Source organism: Centruroides sculpturatus, unplaced genomic scaffold, assembly GCF_000671375.1.
Source record: "Centruroides sculpturatus isolate CEXI.00-Female unplaced genomic scaffold, Cexi_2.0 scaffold14, whole genome shotgun sequence".
In the NCBI taxonomy this organism is placed as follows: Eukaryota; Metazoa; Arthropoda; class Arachnida; order Scorpiones; family Buthidae; genus Centruroides; species Centruroides sculpturatus.
Window position 1 is genome coordinate 152,057 of NW_019384312.1, and position 18,564 is coordinate 170,620.

At 31.3% G+C, this 18,564-nt stretch overlaps 1 protein-coding gene across 2 annotated transcripts in view; it reads right to left on the minus strand.

Annotated features, from left to right (window-relative positions):
- Positions 1-1,430: 1,430 nt before the first annotated feature.
- LOC111622065 overlaps positions 1,431-18,564 on the minus strand; it is a 211,756-nt gene continuing 194,622 nt past the window's right edge. The window contains exons 2-7 of one of the 2 annotated variants that reach the window (XM_023364386.1): positions 16,909-17,049; positions 14,306-14,452; positions 9,694-9,805; positions 9,494-9,615; positions 2,153-2,334; positions 1,431-2,089 (exon numbers count right to left, since the gene is read on the minus strand). In XM_023364386.1, coding sequence (XP_023220154.1) covers positions 2,048-2,089; positions 2,153-2,334; positions 9,494-9,615; positions 9,694-9,805; positions 14,306-14,452; positions 16,909-17,049 — 746 coding nt within the window. In that variant the 3' untranslated portion in view covers positions 1,431-2,047. The remainder of the gene's footprint in view (positions 2,090-2,152; positions 2,335-9,493; positions 9,616-9,693; positions 9,806-14,305; positions 14,453-16,908; positions 17,050-18,564) is intronic. The other variant, XM_023364393.1, reaches the window with a different exon arrangement.

The following is an 18,564-nucleotide window of genomic DNA, read 5'->3' on the forward strand; positions in this document are numbered from 1 at the left end:
ATTCCGTTTTATATGAATTCCATGTTGTACGAGTCACTTAGATTTTACAAATACGTGTGCCGGGCTGTGAACGGCTCACGTATTTGCAAAATCTAAGTGACTCGTACAACATGGAATTCATATAAAACGGAAAAATCAACAGTGTTATAGGGGGGTCGACTTGTATACTGTATTTAGAATTGTATGTTATATTCAGAATATTTTAATTTGTAAGGACATGTATTTACTTTAGGCACCTCCATAGAGTAAGTAACATACCCCTCTTCCTAGGGTCATGTTAAATTTATGAAGAGAGAGAAGTCTCTATTATTATTTATTTACACCTCACTTTAAGAAGACCTACTTTATACACAAATTAAATAATTTTCCCTAAAAATCTTTATATTTTTACGTATAAAAGAATATATTTACTAAAATAAAGAATAATTTTATACACAAATTTAAATTATCTTTCATTAAGAATGTTTTAATATATTTTTAATTAAAATTTTAACAATTATTATTCAATAGTTTAAAAATATCACACAAGAGGGCGCTAAGTGTACTTTTAGTGTCATTATATGCAGAGCGCCATATTTGATTTCATTTATTCTATTATTTCTGTTAAAAAAAAAAAACAAAATTTAAAAATTAAAAATAATTATACTTTTATCAATAGAAAACTTTTTGTATTGGGTATTTTAAATAAAATTAATTAATACCATAAAACTTTTAAAATATTATTATGTCTATGTCCATTTTTAGGATTTCGTAATTAAAAATGGATTCAAACTTATTATTTAAATTATTTTTTTTTTCTACTTTTGGCAATGCTGTAATACTTCTAGATAGTTTATTAGCATTTCTTATTTTAGTAATATGAATTTTGATTAAATTATACAGTATTATGATACTAGAAAAATACTGTTAAAATTTCTATTATGGTTTTTACAAGGTTCCATATCCTTAATTTACTTCAGTAACTTCCTTAACTCTTCATTTTTCAATGTTAAAACTCAAATTTAAACATTAAAAACTCAATTTTTGTCCTATTTTTTACTTCGAGGCAGCAGAATTCAAATACAGTGATGGAGAAGGAGGGAATTGACTTAGAGAGATGATCACCTTCACACACAACAGAAGGCTATTCAGAATGACCAATTGAAGTATTATCTAAATATTTATTTCCAATTCAGTACCACCCTTCATCTCATCTTCTTGTTAAGAAAGTTCTACAAAAAACAAGATGAAGGTAAAACACGAAAAATAGTTTGAATAACAGTGGTTTGTTGTGAATGAAAGTGAATTTGAGAATTAGTGTGTCTATTAAATTAATTATGTGTACAGTTTAAGGAAGGAGGATTGCCAAAAGTGTTTGTAGAGTTATAAAAAGGAGGCAAGTTATTAAAATTTACGAAAAAAGCATTATTACAACAGAGATTAATCGATCAGGTCGTACGCAAGATAATTGCCAATTGTATGTTCATCACAGGAGTTAACACACTGTTCAAAACGTGTATCAGCGAATTTAAAGCAAGTTAATTATGTTCCTTTTACTTTTTATTTTATAATAGAAAAATTCTTAAATGTAGAAGTATAATATTTTATTTCCTATGTACAAGATATAGCTATATAAGAGCAAAAATTCCGAAAAAAGACAAATCGGGAGACGATGTGGGATGATATTGAACAATTGATAGAAAGACATGCCCAATTCAAATATAAAAAAAATCCGATAACATATTCCCAATATATATAATTGGGTGAGGGTTCATTTCTACAGTTCATTTTCATTTAAGAATTGTGCAGTCAGTTTCATTCAATTTCTTTGGGAGATTTTCTTTTGTGCATTCACAATATATTGTGGATGAGATGAGGGATGTTTTTATAAACCCTCAATTTTGATTTCAATGCGGTATTTCTTTGAAAAACAAAAATTTGTTAAATGGATTGAATGAGGTAAGGCAAATGATTTTTCCCCCTTCTTCTTCTTCTTCTTCTTCTACTTCTTAAGTAACATCTTGGCAAGCGCCATCCACTCTTCCGTGTTCTTCAATCTTCACTTTCTTTATATGTGGTTTAGATGATCATCTGGTGGCTCTGGAGAAGGCTGCAGAGAAAATTAAAGTTTAGAATAATTTAGAAATGATCATATCCTTATCCGTGTGTTTACCTGTTTAGTTATTTCTGTGCTGTTTTGAGAAGATATGGTCTTTTGTGGACTTTGATGAGAATCGGCTGGTGAAGATAACGTCCTTCGAACAATGTCGCGGTGACTTCGATGACATCGAAAAGACGAGTGGCTGCGTAAAGAAAGCTGAGAACGAACAGATGAAGAGCTTGGGCGCCGGGATCCTAAAGAAAAGAAAAGAATAAAAAGTAAATAAAAATTTATCTCGTAAAAGTTTTTATATCTGTGCAAACACTCTCGATATTGAGAGGTTACGTGACACCTTCCACAATAAAATCAAATCGTTAAATGTCTTCACTTTTAATGTAACTATCTTAATGTGAATTTTTCGAAACCTGTGAAAAGAGGCCACTGACGTAAACATAAAACTTGCCGTTGTTTGGAGGTTATTTCAAAAAGAAACCTTCATTTATTTATCTTTATACTAACTGGCTACCATTTAGAGGAAGTTTAATTTGACTGTCAGTAATATCATTTTACAGGTAGATCAATAACACTCAGAAATATATTCACAATATTAATTAGATTAAGTGCTTATTTGAGGTGTGGTAGAGCCAATTTGAAAATGATCCGAAACTTTATTAAAAACATTTTTTAAATTGATTTATTATAAATGAGAGGATAATTATTAAATATAATGGCCATTTCGCTTATGAAACGCAACAAATTTCTTCAAACACGATTCAAAAATTTTCATTAGGATCAATTGAAGGTTAAATATTAAATTCGAACTTTATAAACGATTAGAAAGTAGACAATTGTTATATATTAAATCTATTTTTTTTCTATTAAAATCATCNACAAGTTTTATAAAAAGAAAAAAATTATAAATGATAATAATGAGTAAAATCTTCAAGTCCAATCTCGAGATGTGTTTTTAATGACACCATGAAGCAGTCTCTTTCTACCCCCTTGACTTTTAACCACCAAAATTTAATAAACTGAATATACGAAGCTCTATGCGAAATTTCAGAAATTTTCGAAAAAACGTACAGTAAGTTATTAAGCTTTAAAGTGGGTGAAAAATCATCCATACATACAGAAAAACCCCTTCAACTTTCTTGCATTTCTCGACATTTCAAGGTCCTCAGAGTCCAAAAATGTAAAAATTTTTGGTGGTCATTTTTTGACCGAGTACCACACTTTCCCTCTTATGTATAAAAGCCGGTAAAGTAAAAATTATAGGCTATATTTCTCTAATTATAAACTGAAAAACAGTTATAACTTTAAGGAATATCCCCTGTTTAGAAGAAATACTTCGTTACGCTTTTAAATTTTACGCTGGTAAAATATATAAGAATATAAATTACAGATTAAATTACATAAAAATTTAACATAAAAAAACACTCATTAAATCATTTTTTATAAGGCAAATTCTTCACAAAATCGACACAACTAAAGTAGTAAAATCTTACAGCTGTTATCTTAAAGACATTCTTCAAGGAGCATTGGTGGAAAATTCGATAGCACTCATTACTTCGTTTGAACAAACAATTCCTTTCTGTATCAATGAATTCGCCATAAAGGTGTTTGTTGATAAAATTTATCAATACTTTTAATTTTAACACCCTAATATATTAATACATTCTATATATCAAAACATCGTATCAATTTAAATTATCATTTCGATCTATACTTGAGTAAATAAAAGAATAGAAAAAAAAGAGTACAGTTTTACGCTAGAAATAGCATTTAACAACCTGTAAAATACTTATTTTAATTACTACAAATTGCTAAATTCTTAATTAAAGATTAAGTTCCGCTTTAAAATGAAGTTCATCTGCATATCAAGTTCTTACATATTATAAAAAATAGGTTATCGATATTATTATTCTGCTTTAAATTATAAAATATTTACAAGATGAAGAGGCATTTTCGTAAAAATATTCAACTTCTTTCAAACTATACGTCTATTCATTAATTGATAAAAACTTGTTGCTTGGTGTCTTCAAGAGCAGGAAAATCAGATAGTGATTTTGTAGAACCCATAATGGGCTTTATAAGCCCAATATGGGTTCTGCCAGGTTAACAACAAAAAAGCTATTGGTTAGAGACGGGGACTGACATATCGGACGGATCACCCCCGAAAAATTTGGAATTTGGGTCCCCCAGAGAGCTAAACTACCACCTCAGATGATCAGCCGTTACTAAAGAAGTAAAGAAATTCAATAAAGAAAACATAATTATAAATTTGCATAAGCGTGATTAGGTGCTGGCTCTGCTCTATTCATTTTCATAATTTTAAATTTATAAATTACAGCAATATTTACTTATTAAACTGCAAAAATCACAATACAACTTATAAAAATTTTGCTTACAATTTTTTTTTAAGATTAATTTAAAGATAATCAATGTAGAAGACATAGTTACAGACTTTCACACATGTAGATTTAAATAATGGCTTATTTTTCTATTTTTAAATTTATATCTATAAAAAACAATAAGGTATTAGAAATCTACAAACAAGTAACTAAACAAACAAATAAAAAAATAAAATTCTAGACATTATCCAATAAGATGAGAAAGAACTTTATTCAAAATGACACGAGGTCGTTCAGTTGCGAAAGGTCTTTCTTCTGAAGCAAAATCTATGTGATTATTATGGACAGAATCGATTCTTAGCTGGGTGACATTATTCACTTAGAAGAAGAAAAAATAATAATAATATAAAAAATTCTTTCTAATGGCAAAATGTCAGCAAAGATTTTCAAGTGAAAATGTCGTTTTTAATTTATTTTTTTTCTTCTTCTTTTGATAACCGAGGCCTGCAGCAAAAATAAAAAAAAGAGAATTATTTAGTTGAAAGATCTCATGCCCATCCATTCATGTATTGCAATCGACATTCTGAATAACTTTCGCTTTCACAAAATATTTTTTAATATATCGTACACAAGGTTATTATCGCTTTGAAATATTGTTTTTCCGTAAATTTTTATTTAAAAATAACTTTCTTTTACTATGTAATCAATGATATATACTTTAATAAAAATGCTCTGGGATTGAGAAATTTACAAGGGAAAAGTTTGAAGTATTAATAATAATCTAATAGCAATTTATATAAATTTTTGTTTACCAAAATATACAGAAATATTTATAATTATATGGACAGTAAACACATTTTTTTTTTTCTTCCTCATTGCTCGTTCATACATGCCTCAATTGGAGTCAGTGTAGCGGAATAATTAGGCTCCACAGAACATCTCATGCGAGGGTCTTCTGCAAAATTTAAACATCAATATGGGAGCTCTTTCATTGAAGATTCTTCTATAAATTTTTTTTTTGCAAAGAAGACTTCAATAAGGACGTCCTTTTATTGAAGTATTCTGTAAAATTCTCACTGGAGACCTCAATGAGGGAGTACTTTCATCGAAAGGTTCTTCTGAAAAACTTTTTGAGAAGGAACTCAAAATTAAATTTATCCTACTAGTTTGGAGACGAGAAGGGTCTACGAGAAAAAAGAGCAAGCAGAAACTATCGCCCCGTATCTAAGGCTTGTAGCTCGATACTCCTCGTCTTCCATACCAATAACTCGAATACAGTGGTAATAATTCCGTAAATATATTGATTATAAAATGAATACAATGCGATATTTGCATAATATTTTTTAATCATAGAATACTCATTTCAAAAATTAAACTAAAATGCTATATTAAGAATGGTCACAGGGCCCGAAAAGCTCTAATGTCGGGTTCTGTAATTGTTTCCGATGTCCCTTAGGTTTTCATATCTGGTCTCATCTTTCATCTATCTAATTTCATTATCGAGATTGAGGAAAGACGGACAGACGAACGACAATGGGAATTTATAGGTCTAGAATTTTTTTTTCAAATTGCAATCAAAGAAACTTGTTATTAACGGAAGGGTGGACGAAGATCGGGTTAGGCAGAGTTCGAATGTCAAGTTACGAAGGCGATTTGCTAGCAACTTCGAAGGGTTCGATATTCTTCCATCTATACCGATTTAAACTAATTTTTTTCGTTATAAAATATTTAATTCTTTCAGAATATTGAAGGCCTGACTTTACTTCTTCGTAAAATTGGTTATGGACGACAACATCCATTATTTAGAAGTTAATATAATAGATGTTCTATTTGAAGGGTCTGGAGATTGTAAAAATGTCCGTTAAGTAGAGGTGCCCGCTATTCGGGAGTGTCCGTTAATGAAGGTTTAACTGTATTATGATTTCTTGATTACAGATATGACATAACTTTTTGAATTGTAGAAGTTCGTAGCCAGAAAAGATTTCCAGAAGCATATTTAGAGTGAGAAAATATCGACTTTTTAAGTCACCTTATATTTTATTTTATTCATAATTCAAACCTTATAATCCTACGAGTTAGTGCATTACGTTCTAAACATATTATTTTTAAATTTAATTAATATTTTTAGTTTTAATTAACTTCTAATAACGAGTAAAATCTTCATTAAGTTCGACCCCAGTCGAGATATGTCACACGACACCTTCTATCTCCCCATCCTCTTAACTTTCAATTACCAAAATTTAATAGCATCATTCCACCTAATACTCAAACCTCCCTGCAAAAGTTCAGAAATTTTCGACAAAAGGCACAGGAGTTATTAAACTTCAAATTGGGTGAACAAAATCGTGCTCCCTCCCAAACACAGACTAATGCCAACACCTTCAGAAAAAACCCAACTTTTTGCTTTCGTATTGTTTCAATGTACCTTGAGTTCAAAAATGTAAAAATCTTAGAGGTCATGATTTGAACGATCGCCATACTTTTCCTATGTTATATATAACAGCCAAGAAAATAAAATATACAGATTATAAGTTTTTAAATTTAACTGAAAAAAAAGCCTTTTTTAACAGAAAACTTATTTTACATATTCAGACTGGAAAGAACCTAAAACAGCTGTTCCATTCGCTGTATTTTTGTGTGTGTGTGTGTGTGTTTTTGTAGCGTAAAAATAACGCGAATTGTGAAGACTCCAATTTATTTGTACTTGGCTCGTGTAACTACGAGTGCTTTCTTTTATTTTCAAATTATAATATAAATTTTATTTTAAGCAGTTTACACAGATTGAGTTATATATATATGGGATATGAGGGAGAATACACTGCAATGCACTTTATGCGCTACTACACCAATCGTATTGTTTATATCGCTGCTTTTTACGTTACACGTGTAATTAATAAAATAATGTAACGTTCGGTATTCTGTGCTGTGTATTATCGCTTAGTATACAATTAAGGAGGGGGTTGATCGAAAATATCTTTCGGTTTGGGTATGTGCGACGTGGTTACGGATGTTACAATGCGTGGATGGTTTTTTTTTTCGGTTAAGCACTTGGGTTATCTGCCAAAGGAGATGTCTCTATGGGAAATGCCTCCTATTTAATTATTAAAAACGTGAATAAAACCCGAAATACTACACGAAGTGCGAACCCGCGACATATTCAATTGTTTTATACACTCGGCTTCGGGTAGGCATTTGGGATCTAAGAGTACATACCCTTTATAAATAATTCTGACTTTAACTGTATTCGTCTATTAGTTTTATAATGCTGTTATGTGTTAATAAGAAAAATAGTTTTCAAGTAAATTATTTTTACATCTTCAACATTATGGGATTTATTGATTTAAATTAATGCAAATATTTTACATTTTCTTGAGATGAACTTGCGTGTAAACAAATACAATAGTAATCAAATAGCTTCAAATATTTTAATTTGTAGAGTTATCTGGTGTAAAGTCAAACATGTTTAAGGTTGAATTTATTCATAAGCACATTTTTAATGGAAAACAAATTTCTGAAAATTCAATCTGCATAATATAATTGCATAATTTTTCTCTTTAAACTTGCCGTTTGTATAGCTGAAGACATAAAATAAACAGACTAAATACTTTTACTTTTCTGACTGTTCTATAACAGAAGAAAAGTGTGGCGATTGGTATTTTACATTTTTCAACTTAGAATACCTTGAAATGCCGAGAAATTAAAAAAAAAAACACTGGGGTAATTTTTATATGTATGAATGTTTGTGTGGGGGGGCACGATTTTGTTCATCCTCTTTGAAACTTAATAACTTCTCTTCTTTTTGTCGAAAATTTCTGAAATTTTGCTGGGAGCTTCGTGTATTAAGGGGATTGATGCTGTTAAATTTTGGTAATTAAAGGTCCAGGGGGTGGGGATATAATGCGGATCGTGTGTATCTCTAATAAAATCGGATTTAATAACGATTTCACTCGTTAATGAGCAATTAAAATATTTTTATAAAACTCATCCCTACCCTGAATATTAAGCTTTTTGCCATTTTATAATAGTTAAAAATAGAAAAAGTTTTTAAAATAAAATATCATAACAGATGGGGCCACCAAAATTTTAAATGCTGCCGGGAAAGTTAAGCAACTCGTTGCTGGTAATGATGTCTAAGAGTATGCTTACTCTTAAATGCACCTATCTTAATTTTAAAAATAATCATAATTGGCAGCATACTACATAAATGTTCAAGCAAATCCAGCCAAAATCTAACTAAGAAAATAACCTGACATTAAATCAGCAAAGATCATCACTTCTATTTTAAAGATTCACAATTTAGGAAATTCAACCTTCCTCTACAAGCTTTATATAATTCCAATCAAAGAATTAGTCAGTATGGCTAGTAGTGAAAAAATTAAAATTTGTACCCAGATACCTCGTACAGTCTTATGTTACCTCATCATACATTAAATAAAATACATACTATGTGGGCATAATTTAATTATTAATTGCTATAAATGTCCCTACGCAGCTCTGTGGTCAACTGTTTCAGGTGTTATCTTTTAAATGGCTACAGTGATGCGATTTCAAAAAATCAACTAGATCTGTAATCCTTCAATGGTATACCACAAACGAAATCCTATCTCCTTATATAGTACATATACAGTCGACCCTCCCATAACACTGTTGATTTTTCCGTTTTATATGAATTCCATGTTGTACGAGTCACTTAGATTTTACAAATATGTGAGCCGTTTACAGCCTGGCACACGTATTTGTAAAATCTAACTGACTTGTACAACATGGAATCCATATAAAACGGAAAAATCAACATTGTTATAGGGGGTCGACTATACTGTATAAGAAGATGAGATGAGGTAACACAATATCTGCGAGTTCTGCCAAGGAGAATTCAAACCTGGGAGGACTTTACCATACCAAACTTAACTGCTTTCTATTTAGATGAAGAATACCCAAAAACACCACGGATTGCGGATGATAAGTTTTCGGATTGCGTGGCAGCCAAACTACTGTGTTCAGTAGTTTTATACACTCAAGCTTTAGTGGAGTAAATATAAGAGAGTAATTATTTTATAATTACCACTTGTACGCGAAGGTGGCCTAGAGCCGATCACAGATGATCCTGATGCGTCCATGCCTGTCATGACAACGGAAGGAGCAGAAGCGTTTCCGAGACGATCACGTGGTCGATTAAAGCGTGCCCTAAAAATAAAATGGAATTTCTTTTTAAAATATACAAATATATTAACTTTTTTTTAGATTTGAAACAGTATAATTTACCTGCTGAATAATTTGAGCACAAGGCAAAAAAGACCAGTAAATATCATCAATCCTGCAACTACGCTTATTAAAGTTGCAAAATCGGAGTTATCGAGTATTCCGTTTGGATTTGCTTAATATTAAATAAATAAATAAATATTATTCACTTTCTAGAATTTATTATAATATAATTAATTATCTATGAGAATTTTCTATTGTTTCTGTAATTAAAGTATGGATAAGGATGGATTCTAAAGGATGATAATTAAAAATAAACACATTTATACGAATTTATTTAAAAAATAAAACGTAATAATATATTTAAAATGGAATAATAATAACCAGCAACGAGTTGCTCAACTTTCCCAGCAACAATTAAAATTTTGGTAACGCCATCTGTTATCATATTTTATTAATTAAAAAACATACATGCCTTTATGTTTACATGTTTTTAATCTTTTACACACGTGTTTATTTATTTTTATTTACCAAATTTGCGGATACAAATGCTGTTATACGTGATTTACTAAAATATATTCGTCAGTTTGTTAAATATAGCCAAAACCTGTAAACAATGGACAATACCGGAGACACAAAAATATAACCGTTGTTTAGGGGTGATTTTGCTTGCATCTGTATTCAACTTTCCCGAAAAAATAGGCGCCATTTAGAAGTAGCCGTAGTTGGAGGTTCGGTTGCATTGTAATTTATTTAAATAATATAATGCAACTTTCCAACATGGCGTCACAAGATGGCGAATTCGGAGCTAGCGAAACAGTACGATTCGCTGATTGTATTCTTGTAATATTAAAAATCATGTATTTGTTTATTTTGTTTTAATAAAAATATTATTCAGTAATAAATAAATCTATCCCGAAAGTTATTTCAAATACCAAACGAACCACACGCGGGCCACCATCTCTTGTTAAATACAGTAATAGTAATTCGTTCAATCATCCATCATATTTTGTTAAATATAGTGGCCTGTCTCGTATTTAGTAATTATTTAGCTTTATAGCCCAATAACGAATCCGGCTGTTCGTTTAATAATAGTCAGTATATACATAAAAATATCCACGATAATGTGGTCTTCACCTCGATGCAATTATTTTTCGAAAAGCATAGCTTATCATAGTGAAAACTGAAGCAGACTTAAAGTTGTACAGTACAATGTTCATTAGTTCGACATGTCTGTAGTAACTTTCGTGCTATAATGGCGCTGTTGCCAAGTCATAGGGTGCGTTTACTTCTGAGTTAGCAGTGCTAATTCTGATAACCGGATGTGACGTCATTAGCACGTGTATTCGTGCTTGCTTGTCCAATTCGAAAGTGAACACATATGCTAACAAGAAATATGGCTGGAAACCGCCATATTTCTTGTTAGCATATGTGTTCACTTTCGAATTGGACAAGCAAGCACGAATACACGTGCTAATGACGTCACATCCGGTTATCAGAATTAGCACTGCTAACTCAGAAGTAAACGCACCCATAGACAATCTTTACACTAGTTCAAACTCCAGTTTCCACTAAATTTGAACACTTTCCCACTAAACGTTGCGTGATATCAAGCCCGAGCTAGGCCACAATATCTTATAACACAATACTGTATAAATATAAAAACCAGTCCCCGAAAATTTTCAAGAAAAATACTGTACCTCCCACTAAATTTCCCACTGTCGTTTCAATTTTCCTTAAAATTTAATGGAAATCCGCCAACTTGCAGCGTGCTCAGATGTTTTGATTAGTAGTCTAGTTCAATATAATGTATTAATCGAAGCAGTAAACTAAAAAGTACCAGGGCGTTAACTGGCGTTCCTAGATTGAATCGCCACTGTCTGCGGAGGCGCCACCGTCTATGGAACTTTACATGGGCAAAGCGCAACTTTGTGATGCAATATCTGCAAAGCATCTTAAATGCGCCCAAAATCACCTATGTATTCGTAATCAGCACAGAAAACTGTGCAAGAAGTATATTTCTCAGTTTTTTGGAAGAAAATTTAACCTAAATGTTAACAATCAACAAGGGCATCGCCCTGCTCAAAAATAAGTACCAGGGCGCTATCTGGTACGCCCTGGCACGATTACAGCGCCAGTATTAATACCACAAAAATAAAATACGCTTATTTGTATTATGTCGATGAAATAAATAAGACAATAAGATTTAAATTTCCTGAAAACAAAAAAAAAACAAGCTTAACTATATTATAAATTTTTATACAGGACAGTCCAAAAGTGTTGATCCACCAACATAAAAAACCAATGCAAACAGTGATTCAATATCCGAACAGAAACAGAAAGTTACGTTAAAATTAAGTGAACTATTGTATTTCTGGTAAATGCCTATCTTCCCATTTAAAAAACTTCAAATTGAATCCAAAATGGCTGATTTCAAGATGGCTGCCAAGTTGGTAACATGGCCTAACAGGTTTTGCCTTCTTCTATGTCATTCGTCGGGACATTAGATTAATGTTTGTCAACCCTTTTTGAATTCATATAGGCGAGTCGATACTTTTGGTCCATACTGTATAAAAATAATTGATAAACACAAGAAAATTTCATACTGTCATTATGATTGCATTTTTGTTAAAAAAATAAAAACAATTTGGATCTTTGTGCCCATGATCTCATAATAGACATGTATTTTACACATAAAAACATGGGAAAAATACGGTAGATTCTCTGTAGTCTGACGTATATAGAACTAGCGAGTGTCGAATTACAAGACGTGTTGTACTGGCGAGTGACAGACTGTAGATATTCTGCTGTACTTAATTTTTGTTATGTTTTTAATTATATCAGTACAATAAAATTTATTCGTTTACAATTAACTTATATCGTATACAGTATTTGGAATCGTCACGTATCAATCTTTCATGTTATAATGCCATCACTAAAAAGGTCTGTAATTATATTATTTTATTAAAACACAAAGGCACTATGTTAAAGAAAGAATTAAGTGTAAGTCTAGGAGAAGACGGAAGGAGAGACCAGCTGCAGGAAAAGAAACGGAACTAAAGAAAGAAATGGAGACATTTAAAAAGTCCTACACAATAGACAAATTGTTAAAACTCTGGTTAACAAGTACAAAGAAACAGTTGAAAGACTTAAATGTGTGTGTATGTATACAGGACACTGAATTGTTGCAAAAAAAAACTAATACTGTAAATGTTTGAGCAATTTTCTGTTACGGACATTGCAGGATGGTTGTTGTTTGTGCTGTCGTAGCCAATTAAAAGACGGTTGAAAGAAATGAACGAAATGGGCTCGTACAGTAGAGCGTCGTTTATCCGAAAGCCGGTTATCCGAAACGTCGGTTAACCGAAAGAATTCCAGTCGGCAAATTTAAATTTTCGCTAGTGCTGTGAAGCTGCAATCTTTATCTATATCTTGGGCTACTCCAATACTCTTTTTGTTGGTGGGTGTGTTTTAGCTGGCAGCACTGACACTTTTGTGTAGTGTTTTTCTGAGATTGTGTGTGGTGCTGAATCGAACATTTTTGATACTAGATTAACTTCTAAAGTACTATAACTTTTCTTGTTTTTATATTTTTCAATATATTTATTTTGTTTGAAAAAATAAAGAAATAATTTTTAACGATATAATAGCCACGATTATTACTTTAAAAAGTTTACGTTAGGCTTGACAACAAGGAAAATTCAGCGCGAAGCGACACGCAACGGAGAAAAATTTCAACACGGGGTAGGTTAATTAATATATTTTTTCGTACATAATCGGTTATCCGAAAAATAAGTTATCCGAACAACCCTAATCCCCAATTGATTCGAATAAACGACGCTCTACTGTATACCTCTTTTAATGTTATAAAATTTCTAGAATGATCTGTTAAGTCGATATACAGTATATACATATATATAACATTCCTATGAGTAAAGACATGTATTTATTGTTAGCAACATCGCGAATGACCAGTCCGAGAACAAAAGTTCTCTCCCATAATGTGGTAAGTGCCTTCAGAATTGTCTAATTCCGATTGCACATGATCAATCCTAGTCGTAACACAGAAATGTCGCTGTATTTTGTAGTCATCCACAACACCAGCAACTGTTGAAATACAATTTCGCCTGTATACACACAAGCAATTAAACGATGAATTCATCGTAACGACAAAAAAAAAAAAAAGAGTTTCAACAATTTGTCGATTGCCCCTGACTAGTTTTTGGTGCATAGTTTAGGAACCAGTGGCCTAAGACATAGGATACAATCTTCGTGAATAAGCTTATTCTTAGAGGGCCTTAAAGAGTACCCGTGTTTGGTTAGAAAGATATGGGCGTCTGAAAAGGCTGGCATTTATATTTTACATCGGGCCTCTCAAATTTAATTTGATTGGTTCTATTCGTCACGGGCAATCTCCCGAGGGAGGAATGACTCCCGGGAGGTGTTTTATGGAAAACAAAACTATGAAGAAAACCAGGAAAACTCCACATGGCCAGCCCGTTTAGCCAGGCACGAACCCACGACCAACCAGTGTTCGGGGATTTATAGTGGACACTCTCAAATCTGAAGTCGATGCTGCTTATAGGACACGGTAAAAAGATAGGGAGAGAGAAAGAGAGAGCGAGAGATTAGATTATAAATTTCTTTATATAAAATGAATTTAAAATTTTTTTACCTGGTATGCATATTATGTTTCCCGTTTCTGTGAATTGGCTCTGGTACTTCTCATCACATCTGCAGTCTCCCTCCGGATGACACACAGAATGTTCATCGTAGTGGGTGCATGCTTCGCTATATTGACATTCGTCTCCTATCTTCGCAACTGCTCAATAATTTAAAGCAATATCTAAATAAATTATTTATTTATTTTAAAATTTTATGTGAAAAAAATGAAGTATGATCAATGAACAGAAATGTATGAATTGTTAATGCGGCTTAGATTATTTGATGTTCTATAGCATAGAAGATGAGTATTAAGTTTACAGAATTACTTTATAAAAACAATTATTTTTAAACAATGGTCTTACATCTTCATCCATCAATGAAGATGTAAGAGGCAGAATGATAAAGGCAAATCATAAGTAACCATTTTCTTGGCTCTAAGATAAGATGATAAGATGAAAAAGCCGATGAGGATGAAGAAAATCGTAAAAAAATAATTGATAATGCTGGAGAAGATAATGAAGATAGAGGTGAAAATGATAAAGAAGAAAACAGTGAAGATGATGTAGAAGGTGGTAAAGATGAAGAAGATGATTTCTGGTAATGATGATAAAGGTAGTGGAAAAATAATGAAGAAAATTTATTTAAAATATTTATTACAGAAGTTTATAGAAGCCTTTCAGCTCTCTTTAACTACTCAGTAGTATATTTGGCAGAAGCAGATGAAGCAGCATGATAAAGGTATTATCAAAGATTTAATCTATTGAAAATGAAAAAAGTTGTATTGTTTTTGTGCAGGAAAAATTGCAAAGACAGAATGGTAGAAAGCAATGTCCAATTTAACAAAACAGAACTGGCATACACCACTCAGAAAACAGTGACTGAAAACTGAAGTTTAAATAGGTCCAACATTCATCCTATTTCACNATAAAAGAAAAATTTGGCAGAAATTCAAGTAATTAAATATTATTTTGTAAATAAGAAAACGACAAATATTCTTTTCTCAACGTTTCCTTTGTATACTTAGAAAGCTGGCAATGTTGTTGCTGAACGTTCCCATATTATTTGTTTCCATATCTAATAATTACTACCATTACCTTTAAGAGTTCAGATCGGTTTTGGAGATATTCAGTGAGTGGAGCCATAACTCCCGATAAAATTATCCGATTTTCCTGAAAGTTTCTAGAAACGTGGTCCACTAATACAGAAATCTCCGTGCAAAATTTCAAAAATTTAAGACTAACGACACATGAGTTATTATGCTTCATATTGAGAGAAAATAATTATGCCTTCACTCACGCTCCTTCTGTTACAGGCTATATAACAGAAGATGCGTGTGTAAGACTTTAAAAGAAAATATAAAAATCATTTAAAATAAATGGCTTTAAAATAGAAGAGTTTTGATAACAAACGACGATAAGACAAAACCTATAGACTATTTTTAAGTCGTAACAGATATAAGTCTTCTTAGTCATTTAGTAGGTTGCATTATTCCCCTTCAAGTATTTAAATGAGTACAATTTATCAAAAGTTTTTAAAGTATAGAAGATATTATTCTGTGTTAAGATGGATCTGCGCTTGTACTTTTCTTTCTGGCAATTTTTAGATAAACGCAAAGAAAATATCTCTATCTACTCCCGTTCTCTCTTTTTTTTTATGATGTCGTGTATCAGCTTCGATCAATTCTATTGATTTATGTTGTAAGTTAGTTACAGTTTGTTTTAGTTTATTTTTTATCTATAAAAATCATGTCTATTTTTATAAGGTATAATTATCGTGTATCCTCCTATGAGAATTGTTCTATTCTTTAAAATAAAACTCGAAAAAAATAATTAAATAATCGAATAATAGTACTGGGGCCTTGCACTTTTACAGGCCTCATATTACAAGTTATATCAATATCGAGTATCGTTTGATACTGTTTTTATTACATAGACTTGTATGAAGGGCCTTCAAGTCCATGCAAGGATTTATTTCTACTTGTGTGGATTTGTGTTATGCCATCTCCTAGGGCCCTATGCAATCTAAAATAGCCATTTAATTCTCTGTAAGATAAAATTATCTTTAAAGTTTTTCTACATTTAATATGTTTCATAGATGAAGATTATATCTCGAGAATGGATCTTATAGAAGAAATCCTTTTAATACTTTACTTCAAAAAAAAATAAAAATAAAATACTAAAAGGATTTTTAGACGATCTTCTTGGCTTTCTTCTTCTTATTTCTTTTTTAATTACTTTATTTCGGACCGTCTGAAAGGTACTTTTACTAACTTTCCAGACTTTGAATTCATTCATGTGTGCGATCCACTATTGAAAAACCATAATGCTCATTAGAAAATATCGAGAATATTTATAAAAATTAAATAAATACGAAAATTTTTAATTAAAAAATATTTAAAAAGGAGTTTCCATTAATTACGTGTACAATTTTCGAACCCCCCTCTTTCCCTGTTGTATACAATTACCCGATTCCTTCTCCCCTTTAAACTGTAAAATTAATTAATAAACGACCACAAAACTATAAGAATTTCATAAAATTAAAGAAATTTATACGTTATAATTTCATTAAATAATGGTAAATTAGTATTTTAGAAGTTAAAACAATGCCACATACCTTTGACGCATTTTCTATTTTCTATATTTACTGGATATTCTTCGTGACATTCACATTTTTTGGTTGTCAAATTGCAGTAAACATGAAATAAAATATTGTTGCATATATCCGTGCATGGTTCTCCGATAAAAAACCCAACACCTGTAATAAACGTACCTATATATATAAATACTCATGAATGAATATACAACACAATAATACAATACACACATGTAACATTATGTACAATAATATAAATACAGTGAAACCTGCGTAAACCGGACTTGTACGGTTCCGGTTTTACAGGTTTTTATTTTGAACGGGTTTTCTTTTTAACACAGATAAGAATTTTTTTTTCGTTTAGGCATGTTTCCATTTTATTTACGTTCCAATTTGGTTCTCTGGATGCAAGATGATGCCATCACAGCCTCTTTGGCTTTTATAAAAGCCAAGAAGAAGGAGAAAGGCTTCTAAAGTTAAGTCTTGGAAAAAGAAAAAGGAATATAACACAAAAAACAAGAAGAATACAGGCTTCTAACGTTAAGAAATGAGAAAAAGACAAGAGACGTCTAACGTCGAAGAAAGAAAAAGAGAAAGAGATGCTCTTAACCTCGAAACAATAAACAAAATGTCGTTATGGACATCTAAAAATAAAATATTATATAATTATTCAGATAGCACCCGTAAGAAAAGATAACATTTTGAAGTACCACAGAATATTAATTGAAAACAAAGAAAATAAAACTAAGTCATTGTTCATACGCTTTCAAGAAGTGTACATTGTCTCTCAAGTAGAAAATAGGACGTGAGTAAATAATGTCGGCTTGATGTAATGATAGGTTTGGTTTTCTAGAGCGATAAAAGTGGTGCTTCCGTGACCAATGGATGCTTTTCTCAAAATGATCGAGTGAAGTTTCCTAAGTAACCAAGCTCCACTCTTCATAACACAAAGTTTGCCTCTAGAGTAAACGTCATTCTTGTATATCAATATACAAAGAAATGACGTAACTTAGATCAAACCATAATGAAAAAGAAAAAATGGCAGGAAACCAAAGATTTCTGGCATTTCTCCAAAAACGTTTCGATATTTATCGTATACATTCGTTTTTTTATTATACTAACAATCTATAAATATAATAACATAATAGGCAATTTAGTGTCTAACAAAGAAAAATGGAGATTTGGAAATTAAACTCCTGTCATAAAAATCGTTGGATCTATTTTTTACAGGGCGTAACATCATTTAAAAGTTAACGATTATATAGAAGTTACGCTTGACGTAACTCTAAATCTATCTGACACAGTGGAAAAAATGAAGGAGGGGGGAAAGGGTAACTTCAGTAATGCTTTCTTTGTGTTCCTGATAATGCCATTATCGGATTACACTCCATTAATTTATCATAGCATCGATCGATGTTTTATATGACGAGTTATAATTATTCTGTTCGATAATACGGGATAATATTCTATTCATTTATCATTTTATATAATAATATAAACAAGAACACTAAATAAACAAGTATCGAAAATCACTCAAACGGTTAATTTTTACAGATAATGGAAGCGGTACTTTGCCGGAAATTGCCTGTTTTGCATACACTTGGATGCAAATCTGTATAAATTTAATTCGAAATACCATACAATTCTCTGTTGTGTCGATTTTAAAGGTAAACTAAC